Source organism: Ixodes scapularis, unplaced genomic scaffold (genome assembly GCF_016920785.2).
Source record: "Ixodes scapularis isolate PalLabHiFi unplaced genomic scaffold, ASM1692078v2 PGA_scaffold13__105_contigs__length_92229423, whole genome shotgun sequence".
Lineage (NCBI taxonomy): Eukaryota > Metazoa > Arthropoda > Arachnida > Ixodida > Ixodidae > Ixodes > Ixodes scapularis.
The window spans coordinates 82,002,774-82,022,812 of record NW_024609839.1 but is presented as its reverse complement, the minus strand read 5'-3'; the positions used below and the strand labels follow the sequence as shown (position 1 = coordinate 82,022,812).

General features: G+C 46.5%; 1 protein-coding gene across 1 annotated transcript in view; it reads left to right on the top strand.

The window, feature by feature from the left end:
* LOC8038837 (carbonic anhydrase-related protein 10) overlaps positions 1–20,039 on the top strand; it is a 97,348-nt gene that overhangs the window by 60,335 nt on the left and 16,974 nt on the right. Inside the window, exons 3-6 of the mRNA XM_029984383.3 lie at positions 3,519–3,655; positions 12,504–12,695; positions 13,956–14,051; positions 18,208–18,274. Coding sequence (XP_029840243.1) covers positions 3,519–3,655; positions 12,504–12,695; positions 13,956–14,051; positions 18,208–18,274 — 492 coding nt within the window. The remainder of the gene's footprint in view (positions 1–3,518; positions 3,656–12,503; positions 12,696–13,955; positions 14,052–18,207; positions 18,275–20,039) is intronic.

Below are 20,039 nucleotides of genomic sequence, written 5' to 3'. Positions count from 1 at the left end.
AGTAACAAGATCATGATAAAATTCAGTGAGTTGTGTAGTACAAGAATAACCCTTTCTAAATCCATGTTGATAATCAATAAAAAAGTTCTGAAACGTGAGATGTTGCATTATCTGGGAATATAAAATGTGCTCAAACAACTTGCAGCAAACCGACGTTAAGGAGATCGGCCTGTAATTCGTGACATCATTTTTGGGACCTTTCTTATGTATTGGAGTAACATTAGCTAATTTCCAGTCCCGTGGCAAAGCTCCATTAAGTAATGACTTGTTAAATATTATGAAAAGGTAAGGCGCTATTGCGTCTGCAGAACTCTTTAGAACCCGAGGGGAAATTTTATCAGGGCCCATCGCTTTGGTTTCATCGATATGTTCCAAAAGATTAAATACACCTTCCATACTTATTTCTACGGGTGGCATCACATCGTAATTGCTTGAACACATTTCTAGTGTTGTATCTTCTGGAGGCAGAAAGACTGATTTAAAATAATTGTTAAAAACGCAAGCTTTCTGCCCTGCGTCAGTGAGTAGTTCGCCATGTACCATTATATCCGGTATTCCCATCTGATCCTTACCACAGAGCTTCATAAACTTCCAGAGCTGCTTATTGTTAGTTTTCATCGTGTCTTCAAGACGTTGAAGATAATCCTGTTTAGATTTTTTTGCGGTCTCTTTGTACGTCGTAGTCAATTCCTGTAATATCTGGAGGTTTGAGGCCGAACTTTTCTTTTTATATCTTGCGTACGCACGCTTGCGTTTTTTAATAATTCTTAATAGACCACCCTTGATCCATGGTTTTTCTCTTTTCTTTAGCTTACGTACCTCAATACTCGGAATGTATTTCTCTGTGAGGCTAATAACTCTCTGTTTAAAAAGCCTCCACACGTCCTCAACACTCATTTCTTCGGCAATACATTCGAAAGAAAGGAAGCTCTCGCGAAGTTCAGAACTGATACCCTCATAATCACCCCTTGCGTACAGAAATACGTTTCGATTTGCATTCAATTTTTTACGGGGAGATTGAAAACTAAGCGTGGCCACAATAGCGTCATGATCGCTAATACCAGGAATGACGTCAACTCGTTTAACAATGCCAGGATAGTTACAAAATAATAAATCGAGTATGTTCGAGCCACGCGTAGGTGTGAGAACATGCTGTGTGAAGCCTAAAGTGTCAACCATGCATTTTAAATCAAGGTTTAAACGACTGAGTGATCCACAGGTACACATTTCGTCACTCCATATCATATCTGGAAGGTTAAAATCCCCACCAAGTAGCACACAGTCATTAGAAACACTAGAAACCAGATCGCTAAGTTGGCATAAAACAGTGGGGTCAGAACTTGGGGGTCTGTAGAATACGCCTACAATAAGATTAAAACCATCAGGCAGTCTGACCCGGCACCACACTGACTCAACTGTATTTCCAGCTATATCTAGTTGGTAACTTTGTAAGGAGGTACTAATAAGCAAAAAAACTCCTCCTCCGTGCAGCGACCTATCTCTTCTGTAAACATTGAAATTGCTGGGAAAGACTTCATGATCAGGAACAGAGTCATCCAACCATGACTCCGTCCCAAGGATAACATCAGCCTGTACAGATTTGATCAAACCGGACAATTCCTCTATTTTGTTTTTTACACTTCTGCAATTCACGACCATCAAAACAACATCCCTCCGTGATACTATTTTTTTTTTTTTATCAGAGGGGCGTCAGGCACGTTTCACGGGTACAACCTGCTCGGTCTCGGTATCCCAAGTAAACACTTTTCCGTTGATTACAAGCTTATCATGCGTTAGTTTTACTTTGTTCGTTACGTCCTCTCTTTTAGCTTTAGCGTACGCCCAAAGATGACGTCGCTTTTCTCTAACTTCCAATGAGTAATCGTCAGACAAAGACACGAACGTACCCTTTAACTTGTATGCTTTTCTCATGATAGCATTTTTTTCATCGAGGGACGAGAAACGCACTAACACCGGTCGTGCTCTTTCCGCTGAGTATCTCCCAAGCCGGTGAATTTTTTCTATAACCGACGGCCTAATATCAAGTTTCTTTTCAAAAATTTCTAAAATCACCTTTTCGTTTAGCAATGCGGGCGTTTCAGCCTCACTCTCGGCCACCCCGTAAACGACAATATTGTTTCGCTTGCCGGCGTTTTCTAGGTAGCTAATCCTGGAACCCAAGGAGTGAACCCTGCATCCGAGGTCCTTGACTAAGTTCTCACATCTTTCGAGGTTGGGGACAAGTTGCGAAAATCCCTCGACTTTCGTTTCAAAGATAACCGCTGATTTGTTTGGCGAATATGTTCGTCCAATCTGTCTCCAATCGACGATATGCTGGCATTAAGGGCCCTCTGGCCATCGAGAATTGCCGCAAGCTGAGCTTCAGAAAACGGACCCGGGTTAAGCTCAACGTCACCGCTCAGCAAAAGAACAATAAGACAGAGCGAATCAAAACAGTCGGCAACACACTTCAAGAAGGCCCTCGGGCGAGGCAGCACTACCAGGCAGACATTATTGCTTTTCACATCAAAATAAAAACGGTCTTTACCAACCTGGATGACGAACAACAGGTGGTTAGGTCGTGGCCGCATGCCTGGAGTGCTATCTCGCCCACTGACGAGGTTGGCAAAAGGGGCGTTGCAGGAAGGTTCCGGTGATGTTTATGACACTGGGGCTACACGCACATAGAACGGCGTTGCCAGATGAAATGTCCCGGCGGCCGTTAGAACCAACGGGAATCCGCAGGCCCCGACGTGGTCCGAACAAGCTGTTTCGTCGATAATATCCCAACCGTTGTACGAAGCGGGGAGCGTTGTAAATCCACCGTCATCAGCTGGCCGCAGAACCCAAGATGACAGGACCTGGATGACGAACAACAGGTGGTTAGGTCGTGGCCGCATGCCTGGAGTGCTCTCTGGTTAGAAGGTTGATTTTGAAAAAAAATCTGACGTCACGGACAGATGTAACACTAATAGCAGGTGTAACTTCATGGACGGAGGTAACCTCATAGACAGATGTAACGTCACGAGTAGATGGAACCTCACGGAAAGACGTAACATCATGGATATATGTAACATCATGAATAGTTTTAACCTCAGAGGTAGCTGCAACGCCAACGACAGACATAACATCACGAATAGATGTAACCTCACGGAGAGGTGTAACGCCATGAGTAAATTTAGCGTCGTGGATAGGTGTAGCGTCACACATAAGTGTAGCATTTTTCTTCCGGCGAACAATTACCACTCACACACCAACGAAGGAGGAAATCACGGCATAATTGTTGTCTGCTTTTCACCACGCTGCCACCGCTTAAGAGCAAACAACAACTGAGAGGGCGGAACTTCCTCGCGTTTGTCGAACACGTGATCACCACGCTCTCCCATTTGCAAAAAAAAAAAAAAAAAAAACGCGCGTGCTTCAACAGTTTACTGCGTGAAAAAGACGCGCGTACTTCAAAAGTTTACCGCGTGAAGTTTGAGAAAGTCCTTTCCCGGGTGTCGAAACACCCGACGCAGGTCCCGACTTCTGGGGACGTCTGAACCCGGCCTGGACCCTGTGCAGCACCGGACGACGCCAGTCCCCCGTCAACATCGAGCCGAGGCAGCTGCTCTTCGACCCCAACCTCAAGCCGGTCGCCGTCACCAGTCACAGAGTGAGCGGCAAGGCCACTGAATACTAAAGTCACACAGCTCACGTATAGCCTACAAAAGACGCGGAGCTTCTCGACAGGCACGATAACAGAATTATCTCTGTACACTGCTTTTAGTATGATGCATTAACAGCGGGACATCGGCTTTACATAACAATCCCACGGCGCAATCAAGCGGGAAGCGCTATCAGAACTGTCGATAGCGATTGAGATGATGCTGTTTATTTAGTGATAGCATAAAACGTTGCCTGGTGGAGACATTCTCGCATATGCAGGGAAGGTACGATAGCACTAATACGGCAGTTCCTACCACGCATACGAAACAGGTTCCGTTCCTACGCAGTGGAGGGAAGGGGGGCGGGGAGGAAGAAGAGGGGAGTGTTAGCGCAGCACTCAACCACCTCCCCTCCCATAAACGCAATCATTCACGCACATTTCGCGCAACTTTGTTTGGGCGCATCTTGTAGGATGTAGCATCAAACTCGCTTTGTGATTGCGTACGTCTCGAACGTGCCACTTGGAAGGAAGTGTCGTTTCTCTTCCAAAAGGCCGCCGAAAACAATTTAAAAATAAAGCGTTTCGTCCGGGGCTCGGAACCGGACAGATTGTAACTAAAACCCTCGAGGGCGTCGCCTAACTAAAGGTGACAGAAATCAAGAACTGCGTGCATATAGGCATGGTTCATAAACCGGTATCAGGTATGCACGACGTTGAGACACATATCTGATTGACAACTTTGAGTTTAAGCTTGAGCCATCACCAACTGGTCAAAAAAAAAGCATGGTTGGTAAAACATGAATAATTGTGCAGTTTGATATTTTAAACCCATATTCTATAGAGAAATACCAACCACCAGATGCCTCCCCCCCCCCCCCCCCCCCCTTTTCCAAAAAAAAAAAAAAGTTTAATTTTGGCGTTGTAGAAAATCGGCCATCAGCATTAACCGTGCCCTGAGGAGGGTTCTGAGATCGCCTAAATATGTCGATAACTCACTCTACGTGCTCTAAGCATTGTAGAAAACCATAAATCATAACACTGTGTCGCCGATTTCTCTATTAAAAAAAACAATCAAAGATCAAACACACCGAGGTTGTCTCCGGTGATGGGAGGAGCATTGTTCCTGCAGCCAAGACGACATGTGTCCAATGAAAACCCGATGTTTCGTTGAGGTTGCAAACGCTGTTATTACAAAATGTGTATGCTTCTGTAGATGTACAAAGCAAATGAGAGTAGATGAAACTTCCGATTTTTTGGGGGCGAGATTATAATACTGCAATAATTGTCTAAAAATCAACGCACTCTGTTTCCTCCCCCCCCCCCCCCCCCCCCCTTTCCTTCCCACGAGAGAGCTGTGTCCGGTCGTCAGCGCTCGAGCGATCGCTCGCTGTGTACAATCGTAGTCCGGGCTGTATGGGCAACAAGCCGCGCGCATTTAAGATAATCGCTTCGCGGTTCTCCCTGTCGAAGGCGCGAGGACCCTTCGCTGACTATTGGCTGACATTGTTCCTGGTTTCGGAACATGCTCCTCGGTGTGTTGCGATCTTTGATTGCTTTTTAATATAAAAATTAGCCACGTATCGCCATGATTTAAGGATTTCTTGGATGCTTAAGGCCAACAGAGTAAGTTATCGCCATATTTAGGCGATCTTAGAAACCTCGCAGGGCTCCCTTAGGTCCCTATTTCGACCTCCTTTTGTTCCCGTTCTGCAGATTGCAGGCCCCATTTCACGGAGAAAGAGCCAAACCACACACCTCATCTCGCCAAAATCGCCATGTCCTTCTGGATTCTAAATTCCGTAGGCTGTAGTCCCCATCACCGACGATCACTAACGACGCGTCTGCTTAATAGCTGCACACGCGAACGCAGGCTCTGAAGCCAGCACAAGCTTGGCTTCCATATACCATAGACCTCGCTACGCGCGGTCACCCCTTGCATCCCCCCGCACCGGTCCGGAAAAATGAATTACAATCTCAGGTTTGAGCTATCGGCAACCACCGTCAGGACCGCCGACGGTTCGCCAGGTGATCGCTTCCCGCTTTCGACGGCGGCCATAGCAGACGAACTTTATCGTGTGGAGGGAGGCGGCAGTGTCGAGACCGGGCGCGTGTTTCGGATCTTTCATTGTGCTTTTCAATGAGCGAAGCGTGAACCAAACGAGTTCGAAAAAAGTACTCAACGGGGATGGCTGGGTTTCTCCGGCACCTGATATTTTGACGAACATTGCAGGATTTCAGCACACAATTCAAACTCAGCTTTTTTTCGCCCGACGAAATAGTGCTAAGCTATCGATGTGCTGAAAATTAACTAAATAACAAAACAAGATTTTTTTTTTTTGTCGGAGTACGAAAGTGCGGCTTTCCAGACAGACTTGTACAAAGCTAAGCCCGCATTGCTTCCATGAGAGCGCATTTGAGGGTGGGTACACTGAAAGCGCCAGAGCGGCGACTCCAACACACGTCTGGACAGGACGTGTCTATGATGAGAAGGCTGTTGCTACGGGAGTGCGTCTGCTATCACCCCCGCCTCCCGAACGAGAGGCCCGACAAAACAGCGGAAACGAGGTTCGTTATCGGGGGCACGTCGAGAGCGACCAAAACAACAACAACAACCACAGTCTGAGGACCCCATTTCTGGAAGGTTCCATGGGCACGCCCCCTCTGCGAGACAAATGGCACTTCCGATCTCCAGAGACCATCTGCGAACGGTTACTCCCTTTTTTTTGCTCCTCTTATCGGGGAGCTTCCCTTCCCGGTTTTCCCTTTTGGGGAGGAGAGTTCGGGCGTGTATGACGCGGGCATCGTCAGATCGGTTGCCACTTGCAGTGGGGGCAGAAAAGCGGGACACCAGACGTCGGGAATCTGTTGCTTTTGTTGGTTCGTGGAGGCGGTACCGCTTAAAGTTAGGCCGGTTAAAGTCCCGCCGAGTTTATAGGAACGCCGTGGCCCGTAAACCCGCGCTCACATTAGGGAGTTTTAGGGAACCGCTTTTCCACATCCGAAACGGTACGATAAGCCCTCCGGTACGAACTGCGCATGCGCGAAATCTTTCGTCGTTGCACATGCGCATTTCGTACCGGAGGGCCCATGGTAGCGTATCGGATGTATAAAAACGCTTCCCTAAAACTCCCTACTGTCTGAGGCGTGCTCATTTCTTGTCGGACGGTTCAGTTGAGTTGAGCGTACAAAACCTCCTTGCAGACATGTTTGACTCCAACATCCGTGTCTTTCGTATTAAGCACGAGCTTAACTGTCGCGCTGACTAAAAAGAAACAAACTGGAGCGGAACTTGTATTATACAGCAGTTTGCACCTCGTTCACGTTTTCCTTTCGGTGAGGAGGAAGCTTCGAACGCGAACTTACTGTTAACTCCCGTTCGTGTGACGCAAGTCAACGTTGCCCTCGCACAAAACCGGATATCCGCCATGATAAAGGGCAGACCGGTGGCCGAGCGTGTTCGCTCACCGCAGCTCGGAGCACGTGGAGCAATAGCGCGCGCTCCAGGAAGCAGGGATCTCGGGTTCGATCCTCATCTCCTGCCCGTTTCGACCAGGATGAGCATCGCAACGGCTTGATGTCGTGTGAACAGTACCGCGTGGTGCACGTTGAAGACTCCAGGCCAGCAGTGGTACTCCACTGCCTAAATGTCTGCTCTACAGCGGAGACACCGGACGCCAAATGGGGCTGCCTAACTTGTCGCCGTCTAAACAGACACAACACAATTATTATATTAGAAAAAAAGTCCTGGTTCATCCGCCTAATGTCTGATAAAATCCAAGACGAAACTCAGGTTGGCGTATTATTCGCTTTGTGTATATTCGTACGTTATGAATATACAGGATTTAGAAAGATGAATAGAAAGAAATAGCGGTGATGTTCAGTCCGTAGAAGAAGACGCGAAAACGAAGCGTCTCCCGCAAGTAGTCTTTCCGTTTGCAGGAGTAATAATGTGGGAAAGCCACCTTCGGCGAGCTGTTCAGACGTTTTTAGGGGCGAAGCTCCTTAGGGGCTAGCCATGTCCGTATGTCCATCCGATGTCCGGCGTCAAGTGTGCACCCGTGCTCGTGTAAAGCAAAAAACAAACAAAAAAAAAACGCATATTTACGTGGTGAATGATGTTGATTGGGACGAAGCTCTGGTGGTGCTTGTCTGCGTAGACGCTGAGCCGCAGCATGCCGAGCCTTTCGTTCGTTTTCATCCATGTCAGAAAGAGAATGTGTGGTACGGAACCTGGTTATATACGCATTTGAGCATTTGACCGCAGCGTGACATGCATGAAAACGAACGAAAGGCTCGGCATGCTGCGGCTCAGCGCCTACGCAGACAAGCACCACCAGAGCTTCGCCCCAATCAACATCATTCACCACGTGAAGATTCGGTTGTTGTTTTTTTTTCTTCCGTTCTCTGTAACGTGGGTTCCGTATCTGGTACTATGCGGGACCAAAAAATAGTAGGTTATTTCCACCTGGAATATGCGAGAAAATATAGGTGAGGTGAAACAACAACGCGCCACAACCGCGCATTTTTCGTGGGCATCTTCCAGCGGCCTGGAGAGATCAAAACGAGGTTTTAACGGATACCAGAAGCGACGACATCTATAGATCTTTTGCAAAATTTGTTGCCATCCCATGGCTTAAATATCAGCCTACCTATGAACACGCTGATGGCGGAGGGCATGCCACAGATGCCACAAATTCTAATATTGATGGACGATCGGTGGTCAAGTGCGTTAACACAGCGCAGCTCGGAGAACGTTGAGCGAAAGCTCCCTCTGCAGAGCCCAGGGGTCCCGGCTTCATCCCCACCCCTTCCGTTTCGACCTGGATGAACATCGTAACGGTCCGCGGTCGTGTATCACTACTGACTCCTGAGTGATGCACGTTAAAGGCCCCAGGCAAGGAGGGATACTGCGGTGGCTAAAGTTTTCTTCTACGGCGTGAAACAGTGACGGTTATGCAGACGAAACTCAAGCTGTCTAATCGTCTAACGACTCATTTGTTTGCTTTTGGAAATGATAATAGTTATCAAAGTGACTACAGGTATATTTAAAGGGTTTCTTTGACACACCACTGGCCTATATTATAGCACTCGCATCCAGGCATGCGCCGTCAGGTGACTTCCGGTAACAGTGACAATATTTTAAAAATCATTCAAGGTACATCTGTTTTACGCTATGGCCCAGGCAACCAGAAATACAGGGTAAATAATTTTCGGTCTTTGCCAGTGATCTGTCGCTAATTATGTCAACGTTACTAGACAACTGATAGTTTGGAAGCTTTCATGAAGCTGGCTTGCAAGAAATGACTCTCACCCACGTTTGCCAGTAGCCGATTCAAGCGTTTGTCAGTAGCTGACCTCAATGCTAGACGCCGTCTACCCACTATTTTGTTTTTTTCAATCAGCCAATAAGAGCTCGCCGTTCTGACATCATCGCAACCTCTCTGCAAATAGCAGACAAACTTTCGCGCCGTATGCGGAGCGCACGTTTTCTGCTTCGTGCACAGGTGTTGCGATGATGTCAGAACGGCGAGCTCTTATTGGCTTATTGAAAAAACAAAATAGGGGGTAGACCTGAAGGCGTCTAGCATCGAGGTCTACCCACTATCCTTTCAATCAGAGCCAATCAGAGCTCGGTGTGGTTCTGACGTCACCGCAGCTCTTGTGCGAGAAGCAGACGACTTGCTTTCTTTATACCCAACACTCGGAACGCTTATTTTGATTGATTCTGGCAACCTCGTGCACAACTGTACAGTCTAACAACGATGACTTCCAAATGTCAGGTAGATGGGTACCGCGAGCTACCGCGCGTGACAAGGTGGATACGTCCGTTATGATCCACTTTATCCGTCCATCAATCCATCCGGAAAAAACAGACAAACCCTCCACCACGCTGCGCCTTCGAAGCTTCAGAGAAAGCTGTCTGCGTCTCCCGATACACAATATACCCTTTTTCAGAAGTTCATTCGGAAGCACCGGTGAACCGCCATATTTTATATGCCACTTTCTTCGAGAAGTGTGTGTTTAAATTCAATCACGCACAAACAAACAAAAAGCACAACATCAAGGTGACGAACATCGTGCCGACGCCTTTTCGGCGCAATTTGATTGCCTCCATCAAATCCTAGCGACGGCTTCGCTTGAACCTGCGAAACGGCGGCCGGTGTTGGCTGTGTTGGCCGAGCTCCGGTGCGTGAACACACACATAACGGATCGATAATAACCGACGCGATTAAAAGAGAAGACAGCGCTCGTTTCTTCCCCTCGAGGCGCGATGAAGAAATAGACGTTTCGAGTAAAGTGGAATGGACTCCCCTCCCCCCCCCCCCCCCCTCCCCCGGCCACCGGCGCTTGCTATGATAGCCGACGCTGCGGTCGAAACAAAGGAGACAGTTGGGCGTGGGCCAATTATTAAAGGCCCACAAAGCACCGGAGTGAGAGTGTGGCTCGAGGACTTACTACAATGGGTCCGACTTTTAGAAGATTCTTTTGTGTCGAGGAACAAAGACGGCAGAGACGTACCAAGAGAAGGACCAACCCAAACGTACTGTACATCATGAGACTTTGTGTTTTCATAGCTTTTAGTTTCCTGCTTGTTCCTCGAAGAGAAGGTGAATCTCTCATTCGAGTGTGTTTTTAAGAACCGGAATATCGCCGGCTTTTTATTTGCCCGTTCACTGTCCCGTTCATAGAATACCGAGATATAGACACGAATTAGTGACTGTCGACGCAGGACCGGGAAATTTGTATACATTGTCAGCCGCGCAGAGTGTGAGTATTAAAAGGCGGTAGACATATGCTTGTCGTATGCGGGCATCTGTCAAGGAAGTATTAAGAGTGTTTGATGCGAGAAATAAACGGGCCAAAGTGGTGAATGGGAGGCGTTTTGCCGCAAGAAATAAGGAGGACACTGCGCTATGCGCATAAAGCAGTAAAGGGTGTTTGCGAGGAAAAAATGGTATTTCTTTTTTTGTTTTGTTTTTTCACCACAAAAATAAACAATGCATCGCGCGGACGCTCAGCATCAGTCTAAATGTAGCGCTACATATCGGTTGGAACAAGCTGCCAGACATACGCAACTTACTGGTATTTTAATTAGAAATTATAAAAAAATTTTGCAAATATTTTTAATTTGAAAATGGGGATGTTTCCTTTGGTCGTAGACGCCATTCATATCCGTGTATTCGCTGTATTCGGTGACCCGCCACCTTCCGGCATAATGACGCTGTTTCGACCAAGCCGGCCTTAGCTTTCCAGTTTCAACCAAGCTAAATACGCAAAATTCGTTTTAGAAAAAAAAATGCAAAGGTCCCTGGCGCAGTTCATTTGTAGCCAAAAGGTTGTACCTTTTGGCGCACTCTTTTGGCTTTTGGCAAAGACCTAAAAGCTGCACACAAACACGCCGCACACTAATCATGAAGTCGTGCAGAACTGGTGTCGACGAGTGGTGTCGTGTCATCACGCGAGAGCGTGAAGGCCCGTTCACACTCTTGCGACCGAGTACGACTGGGAGAGACGAGATCTTTTAAAACTTCTTAAATGTTTTTAGAACGAGGGAACACACTGGCATTGTGGCGCCATCTATGCGGTGACCCTAGAACTGCATTTCACCAGAGCGAAGGTTTTGCGGGATTTCCGAGGTCAAATGTGCGTAATACCCATAGAAAGACTTGTTTATAACATTGACAAAAGTTTTTCGAGCCAAGAAAGAAAGGATAATGCGCGAGAAATAAAAAAAAATATGCCGGACCGCCAAGTTTACACTGCTTCCCAATAGATGGCGCCAGTGTGTTCTCTGGTTTAACAAGTTTTAAGGAACCCAGGTTTAAGAGGTCGCTAGAGTGTGAACGGGCCTTAACGCTTAGCGGATAAACGTGCCGGTAAGCGGACCCTTTTCAAAACCCCATCAAGCAACACTGGCGGTCTCCACCTCTCGGGATAGGTGGCGCAAGCTACCACCCGCTACAAAGCCAGTAACATCCGTCGATCCATGCATTCGTGCCCGAAGCCTGTGATTGGATCCGAGTCGGTGCCGAACACCCAAATTGCAGTCGTGTCCAATGCGAGCTGAGCCGAGTTCACGCCGAACGGTTACGCAGCGCTCGTATCTAATAAGTGCTCAGAGTGCCCAGCAATCGACCTGCGGCTGACTGCGGACGTCTTGAATAACTGACGCATCCCCCATAAATAATTTCACCGTGTTTCGTTTACACCGAACATAAGCTATGCAGAGACTGATGCTGGGTCCACGCCCAAATGTAGCGCTAGCGCGGTTAGGACCACATGCCAAAAGGTACAGAGCTACTCGTCATCTAACACTAAGGTTTACGCAATTATAAAAAAAAAATTAATAGAAAGTCACGATCGACGATACCCACAAATACATGAACATGCATGGCGTGAGCTAAAGAAAATGGGTGCCATTTTTGTGTATTTAAATTTCTAGAAATTGACCGATCTCTCTTGAACGTGATAACATTTTCGCCTCAAGTACTATCGCCGTCTGGCGCACTACGAAGGCAACTGGGTGATGAAGACATCTTTCGCATAAAAAAAGAGGTTAGAAAACTGGCTTATACATTTTTCACCAAGAACCTTTTTTGGGAAAAACGTTTCAGGGTGCAAAATATCAACGAGCTGAAGAACGCCTAAGGGTTCTTTTACGGCCAGACTTGTCTTAGAGTGCACCGTATACACTGGGGAGTGCGGGCCTAGCGGACGCATGCTCAGTCAACACGAGTTCCCGCTAGCAACGCGAAGGTCTAGCGTATTGTCTGCTAAAAGAGTCTCTAGTGACGTCTGTCGTCGAAAAAGGTCCATTCAGCGTTCGGTTGACCGGCCCCGCGGAACTGCGCAGGTGAACGGCCAACTGCAGAACACGGGCCAGGGCATCGTGTTCCGACTGTCCGAGGACGACCACGGCGGGGTCAACATCAGCATGGGTCCGCTCTCGTACCGCTACCGCGTCTACGAGCTCCGGCTTCACTTCGGGCGCACGGACGACCGCGGCTCAGAACACTCCGTGTCGGGATTCGTATTTCCCGCCGAGGTGGGTCGTCGTCATCATTGTTCATAACCAACATTTTCATCAACTTCACTATCCTCAAACCTATCTGGAGCGGAGCACGTACTACCATGGCCTCCTCTACAGTCACAAAGCCTGGCAGTTCGACGACGGAGCCATAAAGTGCCCGGTCGCAGATTTGGAGCGCGAGGATCTGGTAGCACAGAGCATCAAAGAACCATTTTTCGGGAAACCTGGACGTCAGCGCACAGGACTCAAAACACACTTGTTCACTCGAGGGAAGTGTGTTTCGGCGTCTCGCCGCAGTGGGGCGCCAGTCACGTGGCTTTCCTCTCATCCGTTGTCTGCCGCTCCACCTTTTCCATTTCGGCGGCCGCTTCTCGTGGCGATGGATCTGCCAGGCTTTGTCAGGATATATGAGGCTATGGCACTTACACTGCTTTTTCGGTACGAAAAGAGAAGCTAACAGACCTTATCTAGCCCAAGCATCATCCCAATAATTGCGATCACCATCATCAATTATTTCGTTATCTAGGGGTTCCATAATTCGTTTCGCGCTGTCGTTCGTAAAGTGTGCTAAGGCCTGCAGGCTACGCTGATATGGAAAAGATGAACTATACATAAGTGGTGCAAGTGCACGCGCGTAGCATTTTAGCGGCCTTTTTTAGCGGCCGGCACACTGCTGCTGCGTTAATTGTCGCCGTCTGCGCGCCACCATTTTGTTCCGCTGGGCAGTGGAACGCGTTTTGAGCGTGCGCAGTACCTCTTTTTCAGGAAACATAAGACGCTGCCCATGCTTCCACAGCCCAGTTATTCATCGCTTCTCGCCTGGGTGCGCTGGAAAGGTGTATAAAACCAGGAAAAGGTGTAACTCATGTAACTAAACAAACAGTTTTCAATAGTCTAATTTTGCCAAGCGTCCGGGGCAGTCGCGACGCCGCCATAACTGTAGTCCACGGGAGAGATTCGACAGTGTATACGAGATGGCACGTGCCGTCTCAGGCGCTGCGCCTTGCCTCTTGGGGACTAGCATCCAGCATTCATTGGCCATTCAGAGAACTTCGAGTTAAATGGGACAGCCGCTAAAATATCGCGCAAGCGCACCACGTGCCCTGTCAAAAATCAGCTTTTGTTTGTTAGGCGGAGCTAAAGGCCTAAGAAATCACGCACTCGCTCGGCCTTCCCTATTTTGCTCGCGACTGCCCACGTTCGGGGCTGTTATGTTTGCCAAAACGAGAACTCCGTCTAAAAGTTTCCCCCCGCGTGTTCGGCTTCCGCGTACAGCTCCAGATCCTGGGCTACAACTGCGACCTGTACGCCAACGTGTCCGAGGCTCGGCAAAGAGCGCAGGGCCTCGTCGCTGTCGCGGCCATCATTAAGGTAAGTCCAACGAAAAGCCATCTTATGCATACAGACGCTTTTTTTTTTAGAATTATACCCCTTTCCCACCTCAAAAACCGCAGTAAAAAAAAAAATTCCGGTTCGTCGCGGATAAGTATTATTTCCTTCTTTATTTGAAGAATTAAGATATATTTTGGTGCAGTTTAGATTAGATAAATGTCATTCTATCAAGACGCCCTTGGTCGTAGCCTCTCAGACAAAGGAGCGTCGGGCGAACCTCGTGCAAACTTTGAACAAGAAGTCTCCGAAAGTCGCACCCGCATTAAGAAAACAATTTAACCTTTGACAGCAAAGTGAACGCCTTGCAAGAAATATTCCTTCCGTTCCCCATCTAGTCTACAGGCGCTCACGATATCTTAGGGACGCCATTGTCGGGCCTAAGACAACCTGCGCTGAAAGCACTGGCAGTCCGCCCATGCGGAAGAACAAATCGCGAGGTGTATCAACACTCGCCACCTAAGACCAGGTAGAGTGTACGAATTCCAATTTTACTACATATTTCACGGTAACCTAAAACTGCGGCACATGTACTCCGATATACCTCCTGATATGTGGCACCTGGTGTAAGCAGTACGTGGGTCAGACGAGCACACCTTTTCGAATGAGACCTAACAGCCAAAGAGCACATGTAAAATCATTTCCTAAACTCCCCCTTTCAAAACAAATGAGTTTACCCAAAGAAACTTTTGACAAAGTGGACGTTACATTTTTACAATCTAACATCAGAAGCAAACGTGATCGCGATCAGAGAAAATCCCATCTTATTTACAAATTTAATTTAATACGAACCGGACTTAACGAGGATCCTGGTATAATGTCATCCAAGCAAGCAGTAATTACCGTCGACTCCTCACCTGTAAGGGAGTGAATGGAGCGAATGCAATCCTATCCGTTCACCCTTCGCCTTTTACCAAGTATCTTTCCGTATTACGCTTCGACGGCTTAGTGTTGGCTTAAGTCACTGACTTTAGTCGACACTTCTTATTCAAGCGAATCTTGGCGGTAGCTGTCCTGCCCTCCGACGGCCACAGCGCGGAACCAAGGCCAGACAATTCGTCAGTCTCGCCCGCCCGCCTCCCTATCTTGCAACGTCATGATCTTTCGAACAGAAGTGTTGCGAGACTGGCGAATTGTCTGGCCTTGGTTCTGCGCCTCGGCCGTCCAAGGGCAGGAAAGCTGCCGCCAAGATGCGCTTGGATAAGAAGCCGAAACCGGAGTGCGCGTCAAAATTGAAGGGTTTTTCAAAACATGATAAAACGCTCAGCATGCTTTATACTTGCCTAAAAAGGGTTGATATAGGGGTTATTGAAAATGCCCAGTAAGGTTCTAGTTGGAACTTTGGCCTTAATACGAACAAATAAAAAGTTACTTTCTTAAAAAAAAAAGCTTGTTTATCTAAACGTTATCATTTTTTCTAAATAGGCTCTTAAGCCAACAATACGGCATCAAACTGTTTTCTGTGCGATGCTTAATTTTCGCAGAAGCGATGTGGCCTGCATTTTTTAAACACACTGTGTGTTTGTGTGTGTGTGTGTGTGTGTTTTATCTTATCAAGACGCACAAGTGACAAACGCCAAAAATATCGCTTCTTCCTCCAACAATCAAATCTTGTATAAACCACTTCGCGCGGCGTATAAACAATCAGGCGAAACGGGGTATAGAGTCACAATGAACGTGCCAAGAAAATAATAGGGTCTGTCGCAATCAGCGTTACTATACCACACTTCACTCTAACCGCAGCCCACGCTACGATCTAGTACAGAGCCCGTCAAGCAACGCCTAAAGTTGCTCATCGCCCGCGTTGCCAATCACCGACGAAACCGATCACGCAGAGCAAAGGCGACGCGTTCTCACGTTTTGTGCATGCGTGCGTGCGCGTGTGCATGTGCGTGTGCGTGTATGCGTGCGGGGGTGGGTGTGTGCTGTCTCGATGGGTCCGAGGCACAGCGCTGCGGCCTATGGATCCCCAGGTGGCGGGTTCGAATCCCGGTCGAGGGGCGCCGCAATCTGACGATGGAGGCTTATTGCGGACGAGGCGCCGTGAGGTCGAACTTTCGGTTGCACGTCAAAATATCCTTAGGGTGGTCTAAATGAATCCCCAGTCCTCCGTTGGAGCGTGCCAAATGCCCTTCGTTGGTTGAACACGTAAAACCAGAAATTTGACTTTTGATTGTTTGTTTGTGTGTGTGTGTGTGCGTGCGTGTGTTTGCGTGTGTGGTTTAGCCCGGGAAAAAAACGCACCACCTTTTACACTGTTTGATTGGGTCCATACATTGTGGTCGCGTTGGCTGCGCGGTCCAAGTAAAATGAAGTACAGCGGCGTCACATTGACGTCACCAATCCTCTTTTAGATGACCAGCAGATGTTGAGAAAAGAAAGTTCTTATCTACGCCGGTTAGGTAGAAAACCGTATCTTCCTCGATTAAAAACAAACATAAAACTTTTAGCGTCGTTAAACAATTTTGGCGGCATTCTGTGATTGGAGTGCCTGAAAAACGCTCTAGGCGAGGTTAAAACTCTACCTCGGGAGTTTATCGGCAAGTAGGAGCAAATTGTTGGCTTTAAAAAAAACTTACTTGTATTGTTTTTTTTTTAATGTTTTCTTATTTGACAACCTGCCTCAGGAAAGAAGCGTCCCTGATTGCCGGCCTAAAGCGCCCCGGGAGCGGAAGAATTTACGCTTTTATACCGCTTATCTACACCTCTGGACTTTCTTAGAAAAGATAAAATTGAGCACTTCATTCAGGCTGAGCCGATAGGTATATATATATATTTTTTTGTTCATCCTAAAAGAGCTAGGGGAATGTTCTTAAAAAGGGGAAATTGTCGCGCACGCTGACCCAGTTTTTATACGACGCTACGCTACCTCGTGTCCATAGAAGTAATTTCGTTAGCGAGTATGTAATAACAATGGGGAGAAGAAAAATCGACAAGTTTATAGCCGAAGCACGACTGGAGATCCGGGAATAAATGTATTATAGCCGATGAAGCCGTTTTTAAAAGACTCGTCTGGAAACCTTCATTGGAGTGAGCAGAACTCGTTTTCATCTCACAAGAAAAGGAGGTTTTTGTACATTGTTCATACGCTGCGCGAAATAGTTCTTACAATACCTCGTTCTGGGAGAAAGAAACTATGCTTTTAGCATTTAGAGCGTGTACTTCCTGATAAGATAACATACATATAATTTAAAAATTTACATATATATATAGATATATATTCATTCTCTACATAAAGGCGAAAATTAATAATACTCCGCGAGGAGGGGGACATTTTTAAATCTGGTTCTTGAGGGGAAGACAAGTATATGTATGTCGCGAACCTGCGGATGTTCAAGTTCGACCAGGTTCGACTTCGTCGAACTTCTTACGCGAAGTTTTTCGAAAGTTCGACTGAAGTTCGACCGAAGTTTGACAACAGTTAGTCTAAGTCTCGACTTTTGTGCGGGTGCGCGAAAATCGAAAAAGCGAGCAGACGAAACTGAGCGGAGGTAACGAACATAACTTTATTGCACATATTGTCTCCTTGTTTCACAATAATAACAAAAAAAAATGTATTAAAACCAGATATGGTCTCTTTTTTTAATTTTATAAATTACAAAATAATAAACTTTTAAGCTTTTTGTTGCCCAAATCTCGAAAATTTTGTGCGGAAGTCTCGCGACACTTTTCCCAAGTAGAAATTCGACGAATTTTGCTAAACGTTTGTAGGTTCTCCGAACCTGTGATCTAGAGGAACCTTGAGATGCAACATTGAATGTTGAGGTTCGAAATACGGTTGGCGACATCCATAATCAAAACATAGTTGCTGAAAAAAAAAAAAAAAAACACGGCAACAAGCGTTTTAATGGGATAATTGCTTGGACGAAGAGAGACGTGTTCGAACGTGTTAGTTCAAAAGTAATATTTAAAACAAAATATAGTCAACTTAACCTAAAACTCCAAAAGAAGTAATCACATAACCTCTTAAAGACGTTGCGGCATTAGGAAGACTTATTTTTGCTGCCTAAAAATCCGCGCCATCAATTTTAAACATTGAATTCTGCGCAGGTCTCGCGCATCAGCACAGTGCAAGTATAGAAAGGATGCAGGCTTCGCAAAACGCCGTGTTTTCTTTTTCTTCTTATTTATCCCTCAGCTACGGGACTCCGCCAACTTGGAGCTCCGACTACTCACGAGTCAGCTGCTCCATCTAGGCTTCAAAGGTAAGTCGCCATACAGTAATTTTCATCATCTAGAAAATTATCGCCGATCGTCAACCCTTCATCGGCGCACTAAACTCCCGAAAACATTTTTTTTTTGGCTCCTTTAAAGTGACCGAATAAAAAGGCATATTTTAAATGAATTAATCTGCTTTAAATTCTAACAGACTTAAAATGCCGTCTTCGCCATGTATTTGCGAGGCTCGGCGGAAATTAAATGGGGGAAGGCTCGTCATGGTGAGTTGACCAATTAACTAAAATCTGTTCATTATTTGTTATCGAATGGTTTTAGGGGTCTTGTTACAATTGCAGTATTAGCGGCAAGTACAACTAGAGGCCAGAACAGCTGGTATGAATTTGCACAAAAAAAGGTAGAATTCCATAGTTTTAGATGATCATTAATGAATTTTCAAGTTCTGTTTTTTTTTTAGCCCGATTTAGAAATTGTTTACAAAACGCGCCGTAAGTTCTGCCCACACAGTGACGTAGTGGTTTCAGTCAGAGCGTCATTTATGTCGTCTGGGTACCCACCAACGACACGTCGCCGAGACAGTGATTGAAACGACTGCGTCCATATTCCAAGTGTCATTGTGAGCAAAGCTTGCGGCGTGCAATCTTTAAATCGGGTTAATAAACGTGAAAATGCATAAAATAATATATAAAATCCATTACCCTTTTTGGAAATACTTCCTATCGGGTCTGGCCTCTAATTGTAATTTCTGTCAATACCGCGATTGCAACATGACACCGAAAACCGATAACCGAAATGTTAATTAACGGCCTTTAATTGATTAACGTACGTTTAATGACGATGACCCCTCGCCTATTTGACCGCCGAACCAGATGAATACATGGTGAAAACGGCACTCGTCTAGCTCTCCCCCTTTTTTCTTTAATTTGTTTCGAGTTAAAATTGAACGCCCTGAATATCGCACATTAAACTTTCAAAGACAAAAATAAATAGCGGAATTTTTACTATGCGAGCCTCAATTTAAGTCTTGAGTATCGTGCTTGTATTTCGTGCCTCGATTCCGGGTCGATGTGCCGAAAGAGAACCACGTTTCTAATCACATCTCACTCAAAAATTTGTCTCACAACGTAAATGCTGCGCTACAAATCATGTTTGGCGGCGGAGAGTTAATTTTGCGACATAGATGTACAACCCAGAAACTCAAAATATGTCTCGCAACCTAAATATCACGCGAACGGTTTCGTTTCCTGGGAGGCATTTTTTTTTTGTAACACACGTGTCCTATTAATTTAATTATTAAAAATACATTGGGAGTTTAGTGCCCATTTAAACTGCGCAATGAAGTCGATGAGAAGTTACATGGCAACACTGCGTGACTCCTTTAAAAACACTGGTTTCGAATACGAAAACCCCAAATGTCCATGAGGAGCTAGCCACGAAACGACTATCTCTCCCGGGATTGGTGCCTTTGTGCTATATTGTGGTTCACCTCTTTAAACTGGCTATCCGTACCGCTGCTCAATCCACAAGGGCACTGATCAGTATACGCATGCGCAGTAGCGACGCCCTGTTTTCCCATCTTAGCTCCTTGATCCTCTCATTTGCTACCCTCGTAGGTTAAGAAGGAAGAAAGCTCAAAGGTTCTCCAGTATTTCACTAAATCGTGGACGCGGTACGCTGCCTTTTGAACGCGTATTAAATCAGGCGTAGCAGTGACGAAAAACAAATCACTAAAGAACTCGCAACGCATTTTAGAACTTTGTCAGGACGAACTAAATAGGTACGACCGGAAACTGG